At 39.0% G+C, this 21,844-nt stretch overlaps 1 protein-coding gene across 1 annotated transcript; it reads left to right on the forward strand.

Annotated features, from left to right (window-relative positions):
- Positions 1 to 635: 635 nt before the first annotated feature.
- PCGF6 (polycomb group ring finger 6) lies at positions 636 to 20,647 on the forward strand. Its single transcript, XM_032116627.1, has 10 exons — positions 636 to 997; positions 1,934 to 2,033; positions 3,334 to 3,430; positions 3,976 to 4,031; positions 4,930 to 4,989; positions 5,588 to 5,696; positions 7,675 to 7,702; positions 8,267 to 8,365; positions 14,517 to 14,603; positions 19,859 to 20,647. Exons 1-10 carry the CDS (start codon positions 653 to 655, stop codon positions 19,907 to 19,909), a joined length of 1,032 nt encoding a protein of 343 aa, XP_031972518.1. The 5' UTR covers positions 636 to 652; the 3' UTR covers positions 19,910 to 20,647.
- Positions 20,648 to 21,844: the final 1,197 nt, after the last annotated feature.

Consider the following 21,844-nt stretch of genomic DNA (forward strand, 5'->3'; position numbering starts at 1 on the left):
TATTCGTGTCTGTTAAACAAAGATTACTTGTCGAAAGGCTGGAAGAGCTGGGGGTGTTCAGCCTGGATAAAAAAGGCTCCGGGGAGACCTTAGAACACCTTCCAGTGCCTAAAGGGGCTACAAGAGAGCTGAAGAGGGACTTTGGACAGGGGCATGTAGTGACAGGACAAGGGAGAATGGCTTTAAATTGTCAGAAAGCCAGTTTAGATTAGATATTAGGAAGAAATTCTTTACTGTGAGAGTGGTGAGGCACTGGCACAGGGTTGTCCAGCGGAGCTGTGGATGCCCCATCCATGTAAGTGATCCGGGACTCAAAGGTTGGATGGGGCTTTGAGCAACCTCTTCTAGTGGATGTCCCTGCCCATGGCAAGGCGTTTGGAACTAGGTGATCTCTAAGGTCCCTTCCAACCCAAACAATTTAATTCTGTTACGGAATTAAAACCTAATTTTGAATGAAACTGGTGTTGTGTGATTGAGTGTCTTTCGGGACAAATTAACCGTTCATTAGCGAGCCTCTTGGGGAAAAAAAAATCAAGAAAGAAGCCGTGGACGATAAAACGATAAAGCTGTTGGGGCTCAGCGCATGCGCGGTGGGGCAGCCACGCGTTCTTTAGAACTACATTTCCCAGTGTGCTCCGCGGCGTTCCCACGCATGCGCCTCGGGCCGCGGACCGACCCGTGCCAGCCCCGGTCCGTGGACATGGAGGGAGACACCGGATCCGGGGTCCCGGCGCTGTCGGGCGGGGATGGAGCGGGCGCGGGCCAGGGCCCGGGCCCGGCCGATGAGGACCGGGACATGGAGGGGGCCCCCAGCTGCTCGGGGTCGCGCTCCCTCCCCTTCGAGTTTGAGCGAGGTCGCTCGGAGTCCAGCGGCGATGAGGACGACGACGACGAAGACGATGAGGAAGAGGAGGTGGAGGAGGAGGAGATGGAGGGCGACACCGGGGCTCGATTCGGGACGGATGACGGGGAGCTCGACTCGGACGACGACCGGGAGGTAAAGGGCGCGGGAGGGTGCCCGGGGCACGCCAGGCCCCGCTCCCGGCGTGCCCCGCGTGTGGGAATGGGCTTGTCATTATTTTTACTATTTTATTATTTTTGTTACTTATTTTAGTATTACCCGCGTTCACTTCATCTGTCTCATTTAAGTGAAGCCTTTACAAACTCTCGGCGTGGCTGAGAGGGTGGTAGACGGTGGCACGTGGGCGAAATGAATGGTGTTATTGAGGGAAAGAAAGCCCTTTAGTCAGGCTTTGAGACGAGAGGAAACGGAATGTTAGAATCTAATATGTCACATCTTTCAGACACATCTCAGATCTTCGCTATTGAAGAAATTTGTTCTTTTTGAAATAGTACTATTCAGCCAAGAAACCTGTTGTGGAGCTACTTCTGTGCGTTCCTGATAAGTATTCTTCATGACCAGAATTCAAAGCAGTGAAATCTCAATCTTTGCTTTAACGTATATTTGTATAATCCCTATCTGTGTGTAGAAACAAGAGATGCCTGTCTCTTGTCATACAAACTCTGTATATGTTGATTTGGGACCCCAACACGATTCCTGAGCATTTTCAAATAATGGTATTGTTGCCACCACTATCCACTTCAAACTTGCTGACGTGATATTTTGTTAAAAGAGTTTACCCAAAAGAACTTTTCCCAAGATGATTGTTTAAAGTTTTCTTTTTAGGTATGATTCATGAAACAAATCGGATTACTGTTGTCAAAAAGGTCAATTCAGAAGACTAGGTAAAAGTTTTTAGAAAAGAGCTGTATATGAGGAGTGACTGATCTGTTAGGAAAACCCATTCCTGTAGCATATTGATCCCATTTTTTCCCCATGCATTTAAGGCTGTGGTATTTTGGAAGCTGCAGTCAGGGAATTTCATGGCTTAGCCTGCGTATTCAAACTCTTACCAATTGTCTTTGTTTGCAGCGTATGATAAACCTCGTAGAGTTGACCCCCTACATCCTGTGTTCCATCTGCAAAGGTTACTTTATTGATGCTACAACTATTACAGAATGTCTGCACACCTGTAAGTATCTGTCAGTATTGTCTGCCTAAGGGTATAGTTGCAAATTCAAACAAATTCAGCTGTTGAAATGTTCTGAGGTTGGAAAAATAATTCTCTGTTTAAAGTGAATGCGTGTTGTGTCTGTTCCTTAAGCGAGATATGTTTGTGGGTATTTTAAGCATCAGAAAATAATCAGTCATGAAGTTAGCTTTCCATATTAAGAAGGAAGAAGATGTAGGAAAAGATAAAAGCCCAAGTAAGACAAAAATAGAGCTACTACATACATTTTCTTAATTATTCTTTTTTTAAGTAGGCTCTGGCAATTTGACTGTATAACTGAGAAAAGAAAGTTGAGTGGCTCTGCTTTTAATGGATTAGAAAGTTTCCTAAGCTGTTGTTGATGTGAGCTTGTAAATTCACAAAACCCCATAAGCGCCTGTGTGGAAGTACCGGTTCAGATACAGAAACAGTGGTCTGCACCCATGGGACATTTTGTCCATAATCTGATGAATGGAAATAGGTGGGTAATAACAAACTGATTTCGATGTGCTTGTCTTGTTATTTTCCCCCTCAATCCTAGTGCTAACAGTTTTTCCAGTGCTAACAGAACTGTTTTCTCTCAAAACTAATAAAACACTTTCTGTGAAGCTGACTCTTTCATCCACACCCATGTTCCTACCTGAATCCAAGAATCCTGGTTTACTAGACCTCCCAAACGCTCACACTGCATAGAGGGAAAACTTTCTTTCTCTCTCTCTCTCTTTTTTTTTTTCCCCCCCCTTTTTGAGGCACTACTCACTAGTTTGTTTTAGAGCATGAAGTATTCAGCACAGTGTGCAATTTATGAAGAGGCACAACTGTTAGTAAGGACAGCATAATGTTGCAGATGCAACCGTGGGGGTGTCTTAGAACTTTCCTGGTAAATATTATGGAAAAGTTTCCTCTGTTCAAACTGATAGGGAGCTGACTTGATAGTAGGTTATTTATTCTAGGTATTTCCACTCAGTAGCTTTCTGTCCAAATTTTTAAAGGACTTGTAAAACACAATGAAAATGGCAGAGTTATGATGTCTTACCTTGTTTCTACTGAAACTGTTTGTGGGGTGCTTTTCAGCAGTCAGTACTCTGTCTTAGCTCTGCTCACCTTCTACGTACACATTGAACACTCACCCATGCATCCATTGGATTAGGAGTGTTCAGTGACTTCGTTTTGTCTCTGACAAGTTTTGTGTGGGAAGTCTGGGTGTATTTACCCCTTTTGCTTGAACAGATGGCACTGTGTACTGGACATGGGACTCTTACGGGATTTCTTTTCTTTACAGTTTGTAAAAGCTGCATCGTGAGACACTTCTACTATAGCAACAGATGTCCAAAGTGCAATATTGTTGTACATCAGACACAGCCGCTCTATAATATCAGGTAATAAATTTGTCCCATTTTTAAAGATTTGCTACTTGCTTTTAAATGTTTTGTTTTACAGACCTGTAGTGCTTTCCTATTTGAAACAAGGGAATGGTTACAAGAAACACATGTGTTCTTCATTAGGATAAGTTTCATCTCAACAATTAAGATAAAAATACTCTCTTTATTGTTTTATCTAGTTTGTATCCATTTCTAGGGTTTGTTACCCCTGCCCTGGGTATTTTTATGCATTTGCTCAGTGTTACAGGTGATACAAACACTTAACTATTTGCTTGGATTTCCTTTCAAGATGAAGCCTTGTTGGCATGTTCTATTTATTAACTCAAAAAATTGAGTTTTGGTTTCTTGAGCTGTTCATGGGGGGGTGGTGCTTTAAACTTTACATGGCTTCTGTTTAGAGAGATGTGGAGTTGCTGCTCTGCCTCTCCACGTACATCTCATTTCAATGTTGTGTTTGGCATCTTCATTACAGTTTAAGGAAACCATTTTGTGTTGCACCAAAGACTCATCTTTTTTTTTTTTTTTTTTTTCCTATTTCATAGACTGGACCGACAACTGCAAGACATAGTCTATAAATTAGTTGTCAATCTGGAGGAAAGTAAGTCCTTTTCTTTATTGTATTAGTATATAGAGATTGAAAAAAACAGAAAACAGACTAATTCAAAGTTTGTCTCTACTCTGGACTCTTTAAGATAGTTTAGTGATGTTTGGTTATAAGTTGTAATGAATTAACTGTGACAACTGGCATCTTTCTGGCTGCTAAATGCTATTGTGGGTAGTGGTGTGTACCTTATCTCATGAAACAAAGCTGTCACTGTATCCAGATAAACATCCAAATAACATTTCATAGTCATTCTTCTTACTTTAGTAGAACTATATTATATCATTCTGTGTAAAAAGTTCACTTGGCTCAGTCAAAAAAAGTTGCTAAGACTGATTCTCTCAAATGCTTTTATTTTTTCCTCACTGCCATATTTATTTATCTGATTTTAGATGTGTTCACCGTCTCATCTCATTTACCTTCAGCTTTGGGAGCCAATGAATCTGCACAGTCCCCTTGGGTGGGCTGAGTGAAATATACAATCTAGGGGATATGTATGGATTATAGATGGTATTGCTGTTTATACCATGAACATATATGTAAAAATATATGTATATATAAAAATATGTCTATATATAAATATAGTTTTAAAGTACTGTGTTCTATGTGAACATAGTATGAAAATACCATGTCGTATCATGACAGCCAGAAGGATATTTCTTGCATCTATTTCGGTATTATTTCTGGCCAGTTTTTCTGATTTCCTCCCAGTTTTTATTAACAAAATTTTTAGTCTGGGTTTCTTAAGTGTCTCAGCCTCATGAAATAGTAGTGATGGTGAAGGTCTGTAGAAACTTGAGAAGTTTTTACTGTTCTAACCATTGAAAATTGGTCAATGAAAATGGGTATTTTCAGCATCTGAAACATTTCAATCTGTATTGTGCTTTTTTTTCAGGAGAGAAAAAACAAATGCATGATTTCTATAAAGAGAGAGGATTAGAAGTGCCCAAACCAGGTGAGCTGTAATCACTTCAAGGAACACTCTTAAGGAAATACATATAATATAATTTATTTTTAAGGGCTTTCTTTAAAATATTAGCTCACAACTGAAGGTGGAAGTAGTATTGGAAATACAGGGTTCTTAGTTATCTGGATATTATAAATTGTCACAGGTCTCAGGTTACAAAAATAGATGAATTGGCAACACTTAAACCCTGATCATGGTTGAAAATTTTTAAACTATGTACTTCGCTTACAGTCAGGATATATATATATAAAACGTGCATTAATGTTATTTTCTGGCTGTTATTACAAAGGAGCAAAAATGAGAGCTTCAAAGTCTTTTCAACAATGGGGGATTTTTCTAATTATTTTGTGTCTTTCTATCAAACAAACAAAACTCTTTGGAAAGTGCCATGCTGAAAGCTATTAAAATTCTGATTCGGATACACAGCATAGAATGTAGGAAGAGCTGATTTAGTAATAAAAAAAGAGGATGAATTGCATGGGCTTTTTTACTTGGTGAGCTGTTCTGTTTTGCTCAGTGCATGTTAGTATCATATGCTACTTTCATTTCAAGTTATCTTTGCATTTTGGCTACTTGAATATTTTAGCTGTCCCACAGCCAGTTCCACCGAGCAGAGGAAGACCTCGAAAAGTTCTGGGCTCAGTGTTCCGGATCCCACCAGAACTTGACATTTCCATACTTCTGGAGTTCATTGGGTGAGCTGTGGGCAAATATAAGAGCAACTGACTGACATGAGGGTGCTGCTAGCATGTGTTGGACCATTAACCGGCTCTTGGTTTTCATTAAATGTGCGTTTCTTCCATCTCAAATAGCAGTGGGAGTGGGGAGCCAGTTTTAACTTACAGTGCAATAGTGACAGCCAGCTATGCACAGGTAGACTATGCAGGTAATTAAATGTTTAAGATGTGTCTGCCTATAAAGTAGCTTCCTAGGAAGTACGGTTTTAAAATTTAGATATGTTTTCTTTTTAACAAAGTAGTTCTGTCTCAGTAAACTGAACAGAGAAATCCCTGTCTGTCCCTGTCCCTGATCCCTGTAGGTGGCAGTGCCGTTAATGCTGGATGTGCCCAGAGCAAGCACTCAGCAGCTTTCGAATAATAGAACGTTTTTAGCATTGTGAATCCACGTATCTGCCTTAATTTCAAAGTTCATTTTCTTCATGCCTGACTTGCAGAAGTCAGTTTAGACCTCAAAGCTAGTAAACTTGTATCTGCCTGAGAAACAGGATGAGTTTTGAATCTGTCTTGTTATATTTGGTTTTTAGTAGTTTTATTTTAAACTTTCAGCATTGGCAGCAGAGCACATAATACTGTGCAAATACTATCTATACCATGTGTAACCATCCACTGTGATTTTGTTGTTTATATGGAGGGAAGCACAGAGTGTTTCTAACAAAAAAAGATGATGGCTTAACAGCATCTACTTTGTATTTTATTTTAGTGACTTTTTTAACCTTTGCTATTCTTTGATAATTTATATGGTCAAAATCAGAGAGGTTGTCTTGGCAATGAGAGATTAATAAAGCATTTTGGATAAAGAAAACTTGGAATAGATTGGACCAGCCAGAAGAAATTGTTACTTTGAAAGTCTGACTGTCTACATTGTGTCTCTACAGTATATAGTGTGGTCACCCATGGCTGTGGACTGTATCAAAGAAAATGACAGCTGTGGTGGAAAAGCTTTCTTATGTTTGTTTCATAGTTCATGACAGTTTTACTTATCTCTGTCTGATATCAGGTACATATTTAGAGGTGGACATACTCAGTCACAGTAATTTGAAGTGCCATGTTAATGTGTGGTCTGCACAAGCATTACATTTGTTTGCTGTAGCAAATGGTCAGCTGATTTATAGCAACACTGGATTTTTTTGCCATCTCCAGTGCAATGAAAATACTGCATTGTTTCCTCTCTCATATGTGCATACTTGCCAATGCGATGCAAGAATAATGAAGTGTCATGTATTGGCCTGAATTAATTGAGAAATTTACACACTGCACTTACAAGAATGAGGTGTGGAGTATAGATGATCAATGGTAGATCACATCCTCAGGCTGTGCAAATCAGTGAACCTTGGCTGAAGCCAGCTGGAAATTTGGTCATTTGCGATCTCTGTGTTTATTTCACGTTCCAGAGAAACGCATGCTGCTTTCCTGAGTTCCTTGATAGCATTAGCATTGCTATTGTCATGTGAACAGTCTGGAAGGCCAACATGTGGCCCAGAGAGCCCCTTAGGTGGTTGGGTGTGTCCTGTCAGTAATTTCTTAGGCACTGTCTGTTAAAGTTCCAAATATCAAGGATCATGAAGTATGGATGTTTAGGCAGCATCCATATTGCAACCTACTCCTATGAAAATTATTGCTATGTTGTGTTTAAAAATGGCTTTAGGCTGTGTTGGTTTTCATTCACATTTTATGTAGACAAACCTTAACATTTCACAAGAATTCACAAGAAAAATGGAGCAGAAAAATAAAGGGTAGGGGAAAAAGATACATAAATTCAGTCTAATATTATTTCATGTATAGCAGTTTAATGAAAGGAAGAGCCTGAGTTGGGAAAATAAGTTTGATATGCAAGATTCATAAATCAGTAAGTCACTCTTATAATAAAGAGCTTGAGGATATTAATAACTGTTAATCTTAGCAATATTGACTATTTACTCTTTTGCTTTTTCAGAGCTAATGAAGGCACAGGGAATTTTAAGGTACAAATATGATTAAATTTTTCTCTTATGGTTTACTTCAGAAATAATTATAACCTGAGTATATTTAATTTAGTTTGGTTTTCTTATACTGAGTGCAGCTGGAACTTTCATCAGAATAATAATAATCAATCTTGTATTACAGTGTATTTCAAACCTGCTGTTGTATAACATCACACCTACCCAGCATTTTTTCTTCTTTTTATCCTTATATTTCACAGTATTTTTTCATCATCTTTTTTCATCTTCAGTATCACCTCTTATCCTTTCTGTCTCATATTTGCCCTTCTTTCTGCCTTGTTGTTTATCCTGGGTTTTTGGGCCACACTAAACATAGGGCTGTTTAAAACATTTAAAAAATAATCAGTTGCTGATTATTTTTTGAATGTTTAAGCAGTGTCTGGAGTCTTAATACATATTTAGTCCTTTCCCTACGAGGTAATCTGCAGGTAGATCAGAGAAGGGTCCAAAAATGTAAGCTGTCTCCCTCTGTTATTGGGCTGTCACTTGGATTTGGAGTTTATGAGGGATTAGTGTCAAAACCTTTAACTTATTTATTCTGTACAGCCTTTGGAAAAGAAGTTTGTACGTGTTTCCGGGGAGGCAACAATTGGACATGTGGAGAAATTCCTCAGAAGAAAAATGGATCTAGACCCTGCTTGTCAGGTATGTCACTTGCTGTAGCAGTCACAAGTTTTCTGTGCTTTGGACAGACATTTCCATTGTTCATTAGATTCTAGAAGTAATGTTAGGGTTTTTTAATGCAGTAAGGATTAAAAAATTAATTATTTGAAATGTTGTGTTCTGCAAGGAACAACTCTTCTAACTCATCTGCAACCTGTTCACGGTTTCATAGTACTGTACTAATTGGACAGAATTTCTAAAGTGCCATGTAAAACTTCACCTGATGAGATTCAAAGCCAAGAGATTCTGCTGTTAAACTGGACAGGAAAGTGGGAATGTGGGAGCATGCAAAGGCAGAGACAGGTGCAAGCTGAATAATAGTAAAATTTAACTGAAGACAAACAAGGGCTAAGAAAGAATTATACTGTAGATGAATGTGTTGAAATGAAAGGTATGAATGCAAATACAGACACTTTCCTCCAAATAAGAGTTGAAAGGAGCAGCATATGGTACAAAAGAATTCAGCTTCATATTTCTCAACCATTTTGAGAGGAACTGCATGTCAAAACCAGTTTCCAGTTCTTCAGTGTATTTCAGCAGCCATTCAGTTGAGAAAGTGGAAGAGTTCCGTAATGTGTAAATAATTCTTAAAGCTGTCAGTTCCTGGAAGATCAAGCTGATGCTGATGTGAATAGGCAAATGGTAGAAGTTAAGTGCTGGGTTTGGAGTTAAGATTGTTCTCATAGAGCAGTAGCTGTGGGACGATACAGCATGACTGTGTGCCTCAGTAATGAGCGTTCATGCTGCTTACCTTTTCAGTGATGACAAAGAAAATCGGGTATAAATTATTCATCCTGCAGAGGAATTAATGTATTTTCATTTGCTGGTTTCCTCTCAGTGAGAGTTTGTAGCTTTTACATGGTGGTGACTTGATATTCTAAACAGATAAAAGTATTCTCAAAATGAGGCTGGAGAAAATTCTTGCATTAATTGAGTTGTTTATTTGAGGGGAAGGAATTGTTTTGTTTGTTTGGATTTTCTTAAGTAGTATATCAAAATGTCAATTTTCAGGAGCACTGAGCTTCTGTCATGGAAACTGTGGGTATCCATCCTTCAAAATCAACCTAGACCCATGTGTTGGGTATCTTTCAGATTTTACAATCTTGAGATCATCTAGTAGAGATAGCTTGAGAATTTTTCTCCCATTAATTACTTTCTACTTGGACTTTGCCAGACAGGTACCATCCCCTATTAGTGCATAAATCTTATTACATCTCAAAAGCTGATGAGTTCATAGGCTTCCTTTCTCAAGATGTTTCTTGATGCTGAGCCAGTCATTCCTATCTCTCCTAGTATCTAGTTTGCCATCGTGGTGTAAGGCACAATCATTGGCTAATTCTAATCTCTTGGTCTCTTCTGTGCAAGCCCTGCCTGTTTGGAGGAAATGTTAAATCATCTGTCTTGTGCAGAGAGATGCCTTGGCTGCCTTTTTTTCCCATCTTAAATGATGTGCTCCCATCTTTTTTTCAGTAGGTTTTTTTTTGTCATTAGAAACCTGTAGTTGATTTTTATGCCCCAAGTCATGACTGTTTTCTTGAAGATATCGGGGCTTATTTTTTAAAAACTATGGAATTTGGGAAATGAAGCTGGAAGTATTTCTTTCTAGCCTGAGTTGATAATTTCTTTGTCATATGGGGAGTAAGATTAAAGGAGTGTATGTACTGAGCTGTTACTTTCTCGTGGTAGTACACAAAACTGAAGCTGATGGTTTGTTGGTAAACATGCAGAGAGTGAAAGAGATGTCAGATACGTCTTTGAAGATTAGTAAGTCTAATGAAACATGTCTTACTCCAGCTTCCCAGGATGGCTAATAAAACAAACCGTAAAACAAAATTAAGGAGAACCTGATTGTGAATTTGCACGGGCAGAAGAATTTAGAGAACTAGGTTACAAACCATAGGTGCAAAGAATTTAAATGTAGAAGATTCTTTGCTGCTTTTTTAGTTTGCTGTAGAAATTTGGAAATGTTGAGGACTGCAGTGGTTCATTTCCTGTAGGCTTCCCCAAAGTATGTTAAAAGAAGAAATAGATACTAACTTTGGACAACAAGCTCTTCCTTTTTATATTACTTCTTTAGTCTTAATTTCCAACTCTCTTCATTATCTAAAATAATCCATTTTTATGTAAAATGTCTTGAGTTTGGTGTGTTTAGCTTGGAACTTGAGTCCAAGAATTAGATTTCCTGGGAAGCTAGGAAGTTTCTTTCAGAAACATATGTTTCAGGCATATTGAGCTAAAATGCACTACATTTGCGGTACTTTTTCCTACATTTATCTACAGAAAATTTATTGCGAAAGTTGAATTTTGTCTTACTTGGGACTCGAAAGGATTTGACTGTAAGGAAGGCACCAGCCTATTTCCTCCTTTCTCTCTTCAGTATATCAATTGCAGTTTTGGTTTCATTGTTGAAACTTCTCATAAGGACACTAAGTGTGGTTGTTTTGTGAGTGCAGGCAGTTCCTACTGAACATCAGCTTAGTTTGACAGTCTGCAAAAGTGCTATTTGTGAATGTTTCAGTCATTCCCTATTAGAGCTGATTTGGTGACCAAGTGATAGAATGTATGTTACCCACCCGCCTGAACTCCTGACTCTGTTTGGACATTTCTGACTTAATCTTTTCATGTGGAATATGAGCTGATACTCGCCCTTCTTCATTGACCTGCACAAGTGCAATGGATTTAGGTTAATGAAAATGTGAAATAAGCCATCTGACTTGTGTGTGACAGTATATATAAAAGTCTAAAAAGCAGTTTTGAAGTTACTGCCTTTGTTCCTTTTTTTTCCTACTCTGAGGCTTCAAATTGCTTTCAGACTTCTGTATATGCATTTGCAAATGGATTATGATTTAAACTCCCTAGTTTATCTGAAGGTTAAGGCTTCATTTATTTTTATCTACCACTTGAGCTGGCAGACTGTAGTTTTCTCTTTCTGATGCTTTGTTTTGAACTCTGTGCTTTGGGCAACAATTAATTTTCTGTATGTATTTATGTATGCTTCTAATTACAAGGTCTCTCTTGAATATTCTTGCTGGAATTTGTTGGGAGAGGGTGAAAATAATTTTTTGGAAAGTGGAATTGCCAGTAATAGCTAAGTAGGTAACATCTAATAGGAGCTAAATATAGGTTGTGGTGTTTGGAACCCAGTAGGTTCTTGTCTTTGACATCAGAAGTTTTCTTTAGAGTGTGATTTCCTTTAAGGTCTTCCTGTAGCAGCAGCAGTATTCCTTCTTGCTAATTCTTCTGTAAGGATGAGAGAAACTGCTGAAAGACTTGAGCTCAGGTGCTTGGAATTCATTAACGTAGCTGATGGAACAGAAATGTTCTGTAACCAGATGTGCATTCCTGAAAGTGTGTGTATGAACTGCAGCCTTGGGGGGGAGATTGGAAGAAAGGACTCTGTGCTCATACAGTGTAGTTGTTGATGCAATTTCTTTATGCCAGTCTTAACCCTGGAATAAAAGCATCCAGGGCATTTGGAAAGTAAACAGCAGCTAGAGGAAATGGGAAACTCTGACAGCTTTTTGAATAACTAGCCCAAATGCTCATGTCAGTCTCTAAAACTTTGTGTTTTCCTTGTCCTTCCCTGGGTAATATGAGTTGGTATAGAAACCATTGATTGAACTCTACTTCTTTCTGGGCCAACTTCTCCCTTGGGATGAGTCTTATGTAAGGTGTTCCTTATGAACTTTTTCTATTTGTATTTCTGTCTTACTTAGTGAGCATGAATTTATAATTGTCTGTTATGGTGGCTGTTAGAGAAATAGCTCTTAATAGCAGACATGCCACCTAAAGAAAAGAAATGTCATAATGGAAAGCCTACTTAATATTAATAAGAATTTTAACAGAAGGGACTAAGTATTCAGCAGATCTACCTTCATGCTTCCTTTCAGCAAAATGTCCAGCTACAGTTATTGCTGTCTCAGGCAATCAGTACTAGTTGGCTTCAATTTTACCAGTCATTTGAAATTTTAGTAAATTCATAGCACTTTGGTCCTGGTGCCTCTTTTGTAATGGAACATGTTAATTCCTGTATGGCACAAGGATTCCTCTGAGACACATTTCACAACTTACTTTCACACTGACCTGGGATTTTTTTTTTCATCATACGTTTTATTCTCTTGTCTTTACAGAATGAATCCTAGCATAACAATTAGCAGGCAGAATTTCAGGCTTTGGTGCTGGAATTAGGAGATTAAGCATTTGGTATTCAGAGAACTCTAATACAGTAAATGTTAAAAACTCTTCTCAATTTATTATTAGACACTGGCTCTTTAATGACTGCCATTTGAAACTGGAGCAGCAGGTACAACAGTGGGATACTTTCAAACCAGCATTCTAATTCTGTTTTAAGAGATTGTCAGCAGCTGCGACTGTCTGTTTGCATCCTGTATTGGTCAAACAGATTAGATTTTCTATGTCTGTAGAATATATAAAACATTTATGTGTTATGTTTCATTGGGAGCAGGATTGAGTTTTCAGCGCATTATGGTATAAAAATTGTAGAAGTAAGTTTATAAAGCAAAAGTAATTAAAGTTGTATCTCTGGAAAGCAAAGCAGTCATGGCTGTCTTCCTGCAGTAATAACTGTAGAGGTTAGAATGCATGGAAGATAGCAGAATAACTGCAGCCAGTTTTCCAAAAGAGAAAGAAATATATTTTTCAAGTGCTGTGTTAAGTACATCAAAAGTTAACGTTAAATATGTGAGTATATATGGACCAATATCTAATCAGTGTTTACTGTTAAGTCCACTCAAATTTTTACTTCCTGGCTTTCTTGTAGAAGCTAAAAGCAGAAGTACTACTAAGCAGTTTACATCTTTTGCACATTACCAATCAAATGTGAAGAGAATATTCTGCATCATTCTCATACAATACAGATGGTGCAGTGAATTAGTTCTTTTTGAGCCTCTGAGGAGTAGAATTCCCACATTCCCAAGTCTCAGAACAATGTGGTCTGCCAGCATAAGTCTTACTAAATCTCTTCATGAAGAACAAGAGAGAGGTAGTGGGTCAGCTTGCAGAAGAAGATAAATCTGGAGAAGTGGAATAGCTGCAGCACAGCGTGCATCCTGGGTGGAAAGTGGCTGTGTAAGACGTCATGATATTGCAGTGTGCTCCCCAACTGCTGCAGGGGCAGAGCTTAGGCAGTTCCCTTGCACAAAGCTGTGGGACAGCTCACTGTCAATGCTCCTAACTTCAGTTTTGAGGTCTTGTCAATTAACAAATGAGAGCACTCTCGTTTCCTTATCTAGAAATTGCTCGTAAGGAAAATGTAAGCAAGCTGCAGTTGAGAGAGAAAAACAGTGCTATGTTAACTGCTCTAATTTGGAACATTTGAGACTGGATTTACATTATGCACTGTAAATACATGGTAACTTTATAGAAGGGCCTGTTTTTCATAATAGTCAAGGCAAGGAATTCAAAATACCTGATTACGGTTTGTGTTTTCGACAAAATTATGTTTTTGTGGGCAGTTACTAAACAGAAGTGCCTCCTGTGGAATTGCAGGCACCACTGATAGAGTTCAGCTGCAGGAGAGGACAATGCATGGAACTGCTGAGTATGCCCTGCAGCTGCACCCCAGGAATACTGACTGAGTGCATGCTGAAGGAGGACTGTGTGATGTAATTGCTGACAGTGGCATGCACCAAGGTGCTCTTTTCTATTAAGACACTTCTTCCAAACAGCTTTATTAAGTGGAATTAGTCATGTGTTTTCTCACTCAAGAATAAGGGTGGCAATGGCTCACTTTCTGTTGGTGGCACAAAAAAGTTTCCCTCTTCTGCAACTGATGAATGACTCCAGATGTTTGTGTGGTTGTTTTAATATATGATCTAAATTCCCATTAAATTCATCACAGCTATTACTAAATAGCTTGCTTCAGTGGACACCCCAAACTGAGTGAAACAATAAACTGTCCTCTCTGCTCAGCAGTGAGCACAGGTCAGGGCCATGAGAGGCATTAGGGCAGTGCAGTAGTGCTGTGAATGCTAAATACATTTGGACAACAGAGGTGAAGGTGGCTTAGTGTCTAACATGCTAGAATTTAACTCTGCTAATAAAAAAGGGCTTGGATACTGTTTTGCTACTCCAAAGGTAAGTTGGACTTCACCATGCTTGTGTTTTTTCGCAGGTGGATATAATATGTGGTGATCACCTGCTGGAGCACTACCAGACACTGAGGGAAATCCGCCAAGTCATAGGAGAGAGTGCAGTACAGGTACGTGGCAGTTGGGGCTTTGTTCCAGGTATTCTGTTTCAAAACAGAAGACTTCTCTCTTAAGCCCTCAGGTAGCACCAGCTTGTCTGAAGAAGTCACTTAGAAAAATCTCTCCAGCTTATGCAAAATTGTTTTTATCTTGTAAATAGAGTTGACAAGTGTACCGTGTTCTTGCTGGTCTCATGATGTTCTGGATATGAGGGGTTTGTTTTGGGGTTTGTTTTGGAGGTTTTTTTCCCCCCAAAACAAGTTGCTGTCTTATCAGTAATAAATTGTACCAGCCATTCTTTCAATTAACATTCCTTGGTTTTCCTCTCTGGCAAATGCATCGCTGCAGGAAGTCAGAGGACAAATCCCAAATAAGGCTATCCTTGTGACTGGGTCAGGAGAATAAACTTGTTCAAACAAACACAAACCAATGATAGAAGGTAATGAATGCAGTAAATGTGCTTGATACATATTGTATTGGTTCTGGTCACAGCATGAGTTTATGGCCAGCTATTTCTTGTTGATAACTTGCTGTCTTTAGTGTTGCTGGCTTTGCAAATAAGAATGCAATTTTTTAAAATTCTTTGTGACTCTTTTCAAAGCATCTTTAAAGGATCACACTGTTTTAGAAGCGCTGCAAAAACAATGAAGTGCTCTGTCAAGTGCATAGTAAGATAGAGACGTAAAATTATGATATATGATAAACTGTGTATTAATCTAAACTTGGAAGTCTGAAAAGTTAATATTTAATACAGTGTGAAGAAATAGGATTAGATTGGTATTTTATTTGGAAAGCAGTCTTAGCAGATAGCAGAAGGGCTAAAATCAGCTCTCCTCACTTGTTTGTGTACACACATGCACAAACCTTTACATTTAAAATTCCTGCTGAGCTCTCTTATTCTACAAGAAAGCTTTTGTGTTGGGAGCAGGAAGTGAAAATCTGATCTTGAGATATCTTGGATTTTGCATCACTTGTACCTGATTTGAATCACTAGGAGGGGTGCCAGAGTCAGGGCAGAGGTATTTGGCTCATGTTAATGTTGGCAGACGTTAAAAGTCTGTGAGGCTTGTGCTGTTTCTGCAGTTGAAGGGAATGAATGCCACATCTGATGCCTTAGCTGTTTTATAATAGCATGAAGAAGAAATGAAAATGTAACCTAACCCAGTTTGGGGAGCAGGGGATTGAAACTGGGAGGAAGTGGGTACTGGTGACAAACTTGTTTCTAACATTATGAATCACTGTAAGTAAATTCAGCAATCAGCACATAGTGATGGAAGTGCCCTCTACTAGAAGCTTCAGTAAATGGCAGGGGGATGATACATTTCTCAGTCCAGGGGTATAGTCACATATATGGTTTTAGACTTGAACTTAGCACAAAAGCTTTCCATGTATGAGAAATGCTCTTGGGGGAGCACTTCAAGGAATACTGCATCAGTTTCATTTCTTGTCAGAATTGGGTCTGCCTGATTGATGTTTAGTGATGAAGTACCAGTCAGCAGCTCCACGAAGAGAGCAGTTGTCTGGGGATGCATTCTCCAGTGATGTTTCAAGTCTTGTTTATTACCAAACCAGTATGCTAGCAGTTAATTCTCTCAAGGCTTCTCTACTGGACAAACAAACAGGAAAAAAAAATCTTGGCTTTTTGTGAAGTTTTGTTCTTTTATAGTCACTTTTGTCAGGAAATTTGAAAGACAGGTTCATCCTTAATTTCTCTTCATTTTGTTAGAAAACCTCTTAGGATGCCAAATAGTTACAGTAGGAATGTTGCTTCTTTTTTGATACTGAAATAATTGTGACATTTTCATGTTCTTTAGTCTAACATGATATAATTTTGTAGAAATCAAGACAATGCGTTTGTAGGGTTAAAAAAACCTTGGAAAATATTTTTAGATAATCACCCATGGAAAAAAATCCCAACAGACAGGTCAAGTCTAAAATAGTGAGAGTTGTTTGTTTCTCACCAGGATGTGAAATTCAGTAAGGGGCACAGTTGTCCTGGTCAGTGAAACTACAAATACAGAGGAATGTTTGATGAATTTTACATTAAATTCCAAGGGCATCTTGTGCCTTTGTAACTTTCCAGCCTTTCCAAATCAGTGTTGGAGCTTGGAATGTCCCTAACAGCTCTCACCAGGATGCTGAGACACTGTTCAAAACTGCTGTTGTCATTTACAGGTTTCTGAGGTTCATTGTAGATGCTTCATGCAAAGAAAACTGCTTCAGTAGCTACTTCTGCAACAGAAAGTCATTTAAAGGAATAACATTGGGCTCTTTTATTTAGATGAGTACCACCACAGTTAGAGGAGAAAAATAGCTGCTATTCTGAGTCAAGTTCATTCATGTTAGCAGTTATTCTTTTTGCTGGGAAAAGTGATTATAAAAATGCAGATAAGTTTCTCTTTGGCAAATATATTAATTTTAATGTGCATTCTTTGGTAGCATTTGCAGTACAGCATAACATACATTGTGTGTGATTGATTTTTCTGGACCATAATCACTGTCAGGGGTTTAGTGGCTTTTACTTACACTGAGTGGTTCTTAAGATTTGTTTGTGAAGATTTTGGGTGTTGTATTTGTTTTTGGTGGTTTTTTTCCTAGTGACTAGTACTGTGTAGTGATGCCTTAGAGCCTGACTAAATGAAAGTGTCCTGGAGGTGCAAGCTAGCAGGATTTTAGCTCTTCTGAATACATTTCTGCCTTTCCAACAAGTGTGGGAAGACCAAGTGTAATCTGATGATAAAATAAATATTCCAGACGTTGGCCCCATAGTAACCTGTTAGGGTTGTTTTAATTGGAGTAAATAGGCAACCAAGTTTAGTGGTTTGAATGTAAGCAATTAACATGTTCATTTCTGAGTAGTTGATAGAAGGCTAAAAAAGAGTCAGTACTAAATCTCGTTTAATCTTTTAAGATATTTTGACATTACTGAAATAAGGTGGTTGGTTAAAATTTCCTAATTAGCTGAAAGTAGGATTTCTAGCTCTGTTTAGGGCAAAACCATAAAAAACTCACTGACAGAATTTATATAATAAGAAACAACTTTGCTTTTTTTTTTTTTTTTTTTTTTGAACAGTGTGAAACTTGTGGAATTTGCTGCAAGGTGTGATCAAAGACATTTAGAGAAACTTTTAAAGGCTCAGTTTTGTTACCAGGCATTGAGATCTGCCTGTAATTAAGAGTGTGATCAAGTAGCTGAGGAAGGAAGCTCGTTATTAACTAAATGGGAATATAGCTTCTTCCCTGTATTACCTTCCTCCCTTCTGCTGCACAAGTGCAACCTTATCCAAGCTGCTGGTTATTTTCACTTGTCTAAAACTGGGCCTTCTCAGAGTTCTGCATCACTGATGGATATAATGAGCTCACACATGGAAAAAGCTGAAAGGAGTAGCTTCCTTGATGTCCTTGGCCCTTGGCACAGAGGTTTGGCAGATTATAATGGTCTCTTTGTAGCTCTCACCTTTTTGTAACCCAGTGCTATTGTACTATTTTTTGGTCTCCTGAGCTAGGCAGCAAGAGCTGTGCTCTAATTTAATTACTGTGACCTTCTAGCACACATTTCCTATGGAACTGATTTACTCTTTGCTATGGGGTTATTGAATTTGGAAAGTGGGGCACTTTTTGTTGCTGCTGCTCTTAGAACATCAAAAGGGGTGTATGCTCTGATGTTTTGGTCTGTCAGTTCCACTCTAAAGTTTATAGCTGGGTGTAACAGATGGGATCCTTCGCAGTTTTTTAGGGTCACAAATGTGTGTCAAAGGACACTCGAGAGCTTTGCTGTTCTTTTGTGCCTGTCTGAGTTAGCCTTGAGATTTGTAATGAGCAGTGAGAGCTCATTCTCTGTTTGGACTTCCTTTTAATAACAGTATCTAGAGAGAGCAGCTGGACATAGATAGAAACGTGTAATAATTTACAAGTGAATAATTACAGAGTGAGAAGTGCCAGTACTGAAGTAACTCTCAGCTTCTCTTTGTAGAAAAGGAATTGCAGTGGGTTTGGCCTTGGGTTAATAGGGCTATTTCCTTTAAATGTCCTACTGCCAAATGTACCATTTGAAAACTATTCATCAAAGAATACATTGTAGCATTTTCTTCTTGTATAAATATTTCTTTTCTTTAAGAAACTAGAAAATAGAGGAAAAACTGGTTTCGACCACAATTTTTCTCCAAAAAATAAAGTTTTGAATGTGTCTTATTTTCTCTTTTGAAGGAACTAACAGGCACAAAGTGTAAGTACCTTTGGGAAAGTATAGCAATGTTTTTATGTGCCAAGAGGTTCCTGAGTAACCTCTTAGAACCTGTTCCACCTAACAAGAAGCGAGGACAATCAGGCTTCTCTCTTCATATTGCAATGCTGGTATTCCAGTTTATGCTAGCCACCTGTGAGTTAAAGCTCCTGTTTTGTCCTGTAAGCCTTTCAGGAGTTAGCAATGGATTCCTGGTTATTAACAGGATGAGAAGATGAAGAAGTTAGTGAGCTAATACATTATCTTACAACCTGTGTGTTAATAGATAAAAACATCTGAAGCAAAATATGGTACAAGTTCTAACATGTCAGCTGGTACTAATGTAGTTCTCTCTTCAAAAGAAAATTTTTTTTTAAGTCTGCCCATATAAACAGGCGTAATGCAATGTCAGGTTCCCAGTGGATCTGTGGTGGAAGCAGACTAAGTGCTAGGCCTTTCAGCAGCTGTGTGAATTGACATAAGCAAGACTAATGGGTCAGAAGTGTCCTGTTTCCCAGGTGAAAGGGTTTTTTCATTATGTTGAGCAGTCTTTGAAGAGGAGAAACATGAGTTAATAAACTACTAGTTTGTCATTTTGAGGTCTTTTAATTCAATATTATTACTCAATAAATGTATGTAGTAGTAGTCTAGACTCTTCTACTACAACTTCTGGCAGCACCTTCTAGAACTACTTAATGGATTACTTTTTTTTTTGCTCCACCATATGATGTGGAAATCAGCACGACTTGTAAACAAGAGCTTATTGTATGAAGATAATGCAATTAAAACTTTAAAATAAAAGCAGTACCAGATTTTACTTTTCTTTTTAACACCCTTCTCCATCTGAAAGAGGAGAGGGGAGTACAATTATTTGCCTTGATATATCAAAACTTGCCTTGTCCATACGGAAGGGACACGGTATAAAATGGTGATATTGTACCTGGGGTCCTGCCATGCAGCAATTGTTGTACCAGGTGGTGACAGAAATGCCTCAAGGAGAAGGGAAAGTGCTATGATGAGACAGTTTCTTTCTCTTCTCTCTAGGATGGTCTGCTTGTGCTGCACTATGGCCTGGTGGTATCTCCACTAACTTAAAGGTTGCTGGACTATCAGAAGGCAAAAGAATCTGAAGTCATGGAGCTTCTTCACTGCTGTTTCTCACCAAAGAAGCCATCGCATTTCCTGTGGCAGGAAGCAAGTGAAAGGAACCACCATAACTGCTGTGTGCTTGTAATGTAGTGTCTGACTTCACCACTGTAAAATATTGCAGCTTCCGTAAGTACAGCTGTAGATGTTGCTATGCTTCATGTCACAAATTACTATCTTCAAATTTCACTCAGCTCAGGGAAATTAAATGCTCAAAGTAGCTGAATTTTTTTTACTTTCTAAAACCACAAGATTTCACAGGGTGAACAGCCTTTTTTTCCTCTAAGCTCTGAGATATCTCTTGCTGTCTACGTGTCTAGCTAGAACAGTGCACTCAGGGATGATCTTCAGTGAGCAGTATAATTTGTTTTGGGGAAGAGACAGTCATTTGCCTAAAAAAAAAAAAAAAGAAGTGTACTGTGATCATCTGTCTTTGGATGTGATTTGGGGAGAGGAAGGAAACTTCAGAAATGCAGACCAAAATAGGTAGAAAATGATGCAGCATAAGCATTGTTTTTTGAGAAGTAGCATTAAATTTAGTTGTTTTTCTTGAAGAAAGACAATTTTGTTTGCACTGGAAATATATTTGCTGGTAGTTTGGCTTAAACCAAATGGTGGATCATGCATCTCTAGTGTGAATGGAGATGAGCTAGCTGTAAGCTGGTTAAACTATGCATGAAAAAAAAAGTAGCACCTCTTTCTACCTGCTTGCTGTATATAAAGTAATCACTGTCAATCTGATTCTTCTATCATGTAAAATATGTCAACTCACTTGACTGTTAGAAGCAGAAATCCATTCACTTTAGCACATACCTCTCCAGCAGCTGTGAAAATGGTTGCTTTTTCCACTCTTTCTGATGTGTTCTAGTGCATTGCATTGTAGTGGAGACCAGGGTTGAGTAATGTAATACCTGCCTGTTACTACCAGATTCACGGAAGACATTAGGTGACTTTAATTTTAACATGTTAAAATACTAGGTTTTGTGACAACTGTAACACTTCAAATTTTCTTCTGTTTAAGATTTCCGTGTTGTCTTATGCAGCATTAAGGATCAGAGAGCTCTGTGTGTTATGGTCTTGCTGCATACTGGGTCATCAGTGTGGGAATTCATGAAAGCTTCCATCAGGCAGCACGCTCCTTGCCTTCCCTACAGTCAGTGCAGGGAAAAGGAAGAGATTCCTTTGTAAGGCATTTTAGAGCACCTAAGTTACAGAACCACAGAATTGTTAGGGTTGAAAGACCTCTGGAGATCATCCAGTCCAACCCCCTGCCAAGGCAGGGTCACCTGGAGTAGGTGACACGGGAATGCATCCAGGTGGGTTTTGAATGTCTCCAGAGAGGGAGACTCCACACCCTCCTTGGGCAGCCTGTTCAGTTCTGTGCCACCCTCAGTGTGAAGAAGTTCTTCCTTCTTCCAATCCTCCTTTATTTCTTTCAGTCAGTTGGTGAGGCAGCAGCAGTGACTGAGGTAAGTCCAGGGCTGAGGTTTTGATTGAGCTGTACAGGGATTCTGGAGCTTGGAGACATCCGAGCAGCAGCCCTGAGCTCCATCCAGACTTGGAAGCCCTGGACAGCCAGTCAGGCATGGAGGGGACATTGCCAGGAGCAGTGAGGGGGATTTAAGTGTCAGTAAGGAGCAGAGCAACCTTTTGTGGCCTCTTCTGGGCCCCCTCCAGGAGCTCCTTGTCTTTCTTGTACGGAGGAGCCCAGAACTGGACACAGCACTCCAGATGTGGCCTCACCAGGGCTGAGTAGAGGGGCAGGATCACTTCCCTTAGACCTGCTGGCCACACTCTTCCCAATGCACCTCCAGATTCCATTGGCCCCCTGGCTGCAAGGGCTCAAATGTGTTTGTTCACTGTCAGCCTAAGAGGACTGGCATC

The sequence above is a fragment of the Corvus moneduloides genome, chromosome 8 (genome assembly GCF_009650955.1).
Source record: "Corvus moneduloides isolate bCorMon1 chromosome 8, bCorMon1.pri, whole genome shotgun sequence".
NCBI lineage: Eukaryota > Metazoa > Chordata > Aves > Passeriformes > Corvidae > Corvus > Corvus moneduloides.

What these genes read in the sequence shown, in the direction of transcription:
- PCGF6 (XM_032116627.1), top strand. Translation starts at nt 653, where the DNA reads ATGCGCCTCGGGCCGCGGACCGACCCGTGCCAGCCCCGGTCCGTGGAC. An exon ending in ACTCGGACGACGACCGGGAG is followed by an intron (nt 998 to 1,933) that starts GTAAAGGGCGCG and finishes CTTTGTTTGCAG; the next exon opens with CGTATGATAAACCTCGTAGA. An exon ending in ATTAGAAGTGCCCAAACCAG is followed by an intron (nt 4,990 to 5,587) that starts GTGAGCTGTAAT and finishes TGAATATTTTAG; the next exon opens with CTGTCCCACAGCCAGTTCCA.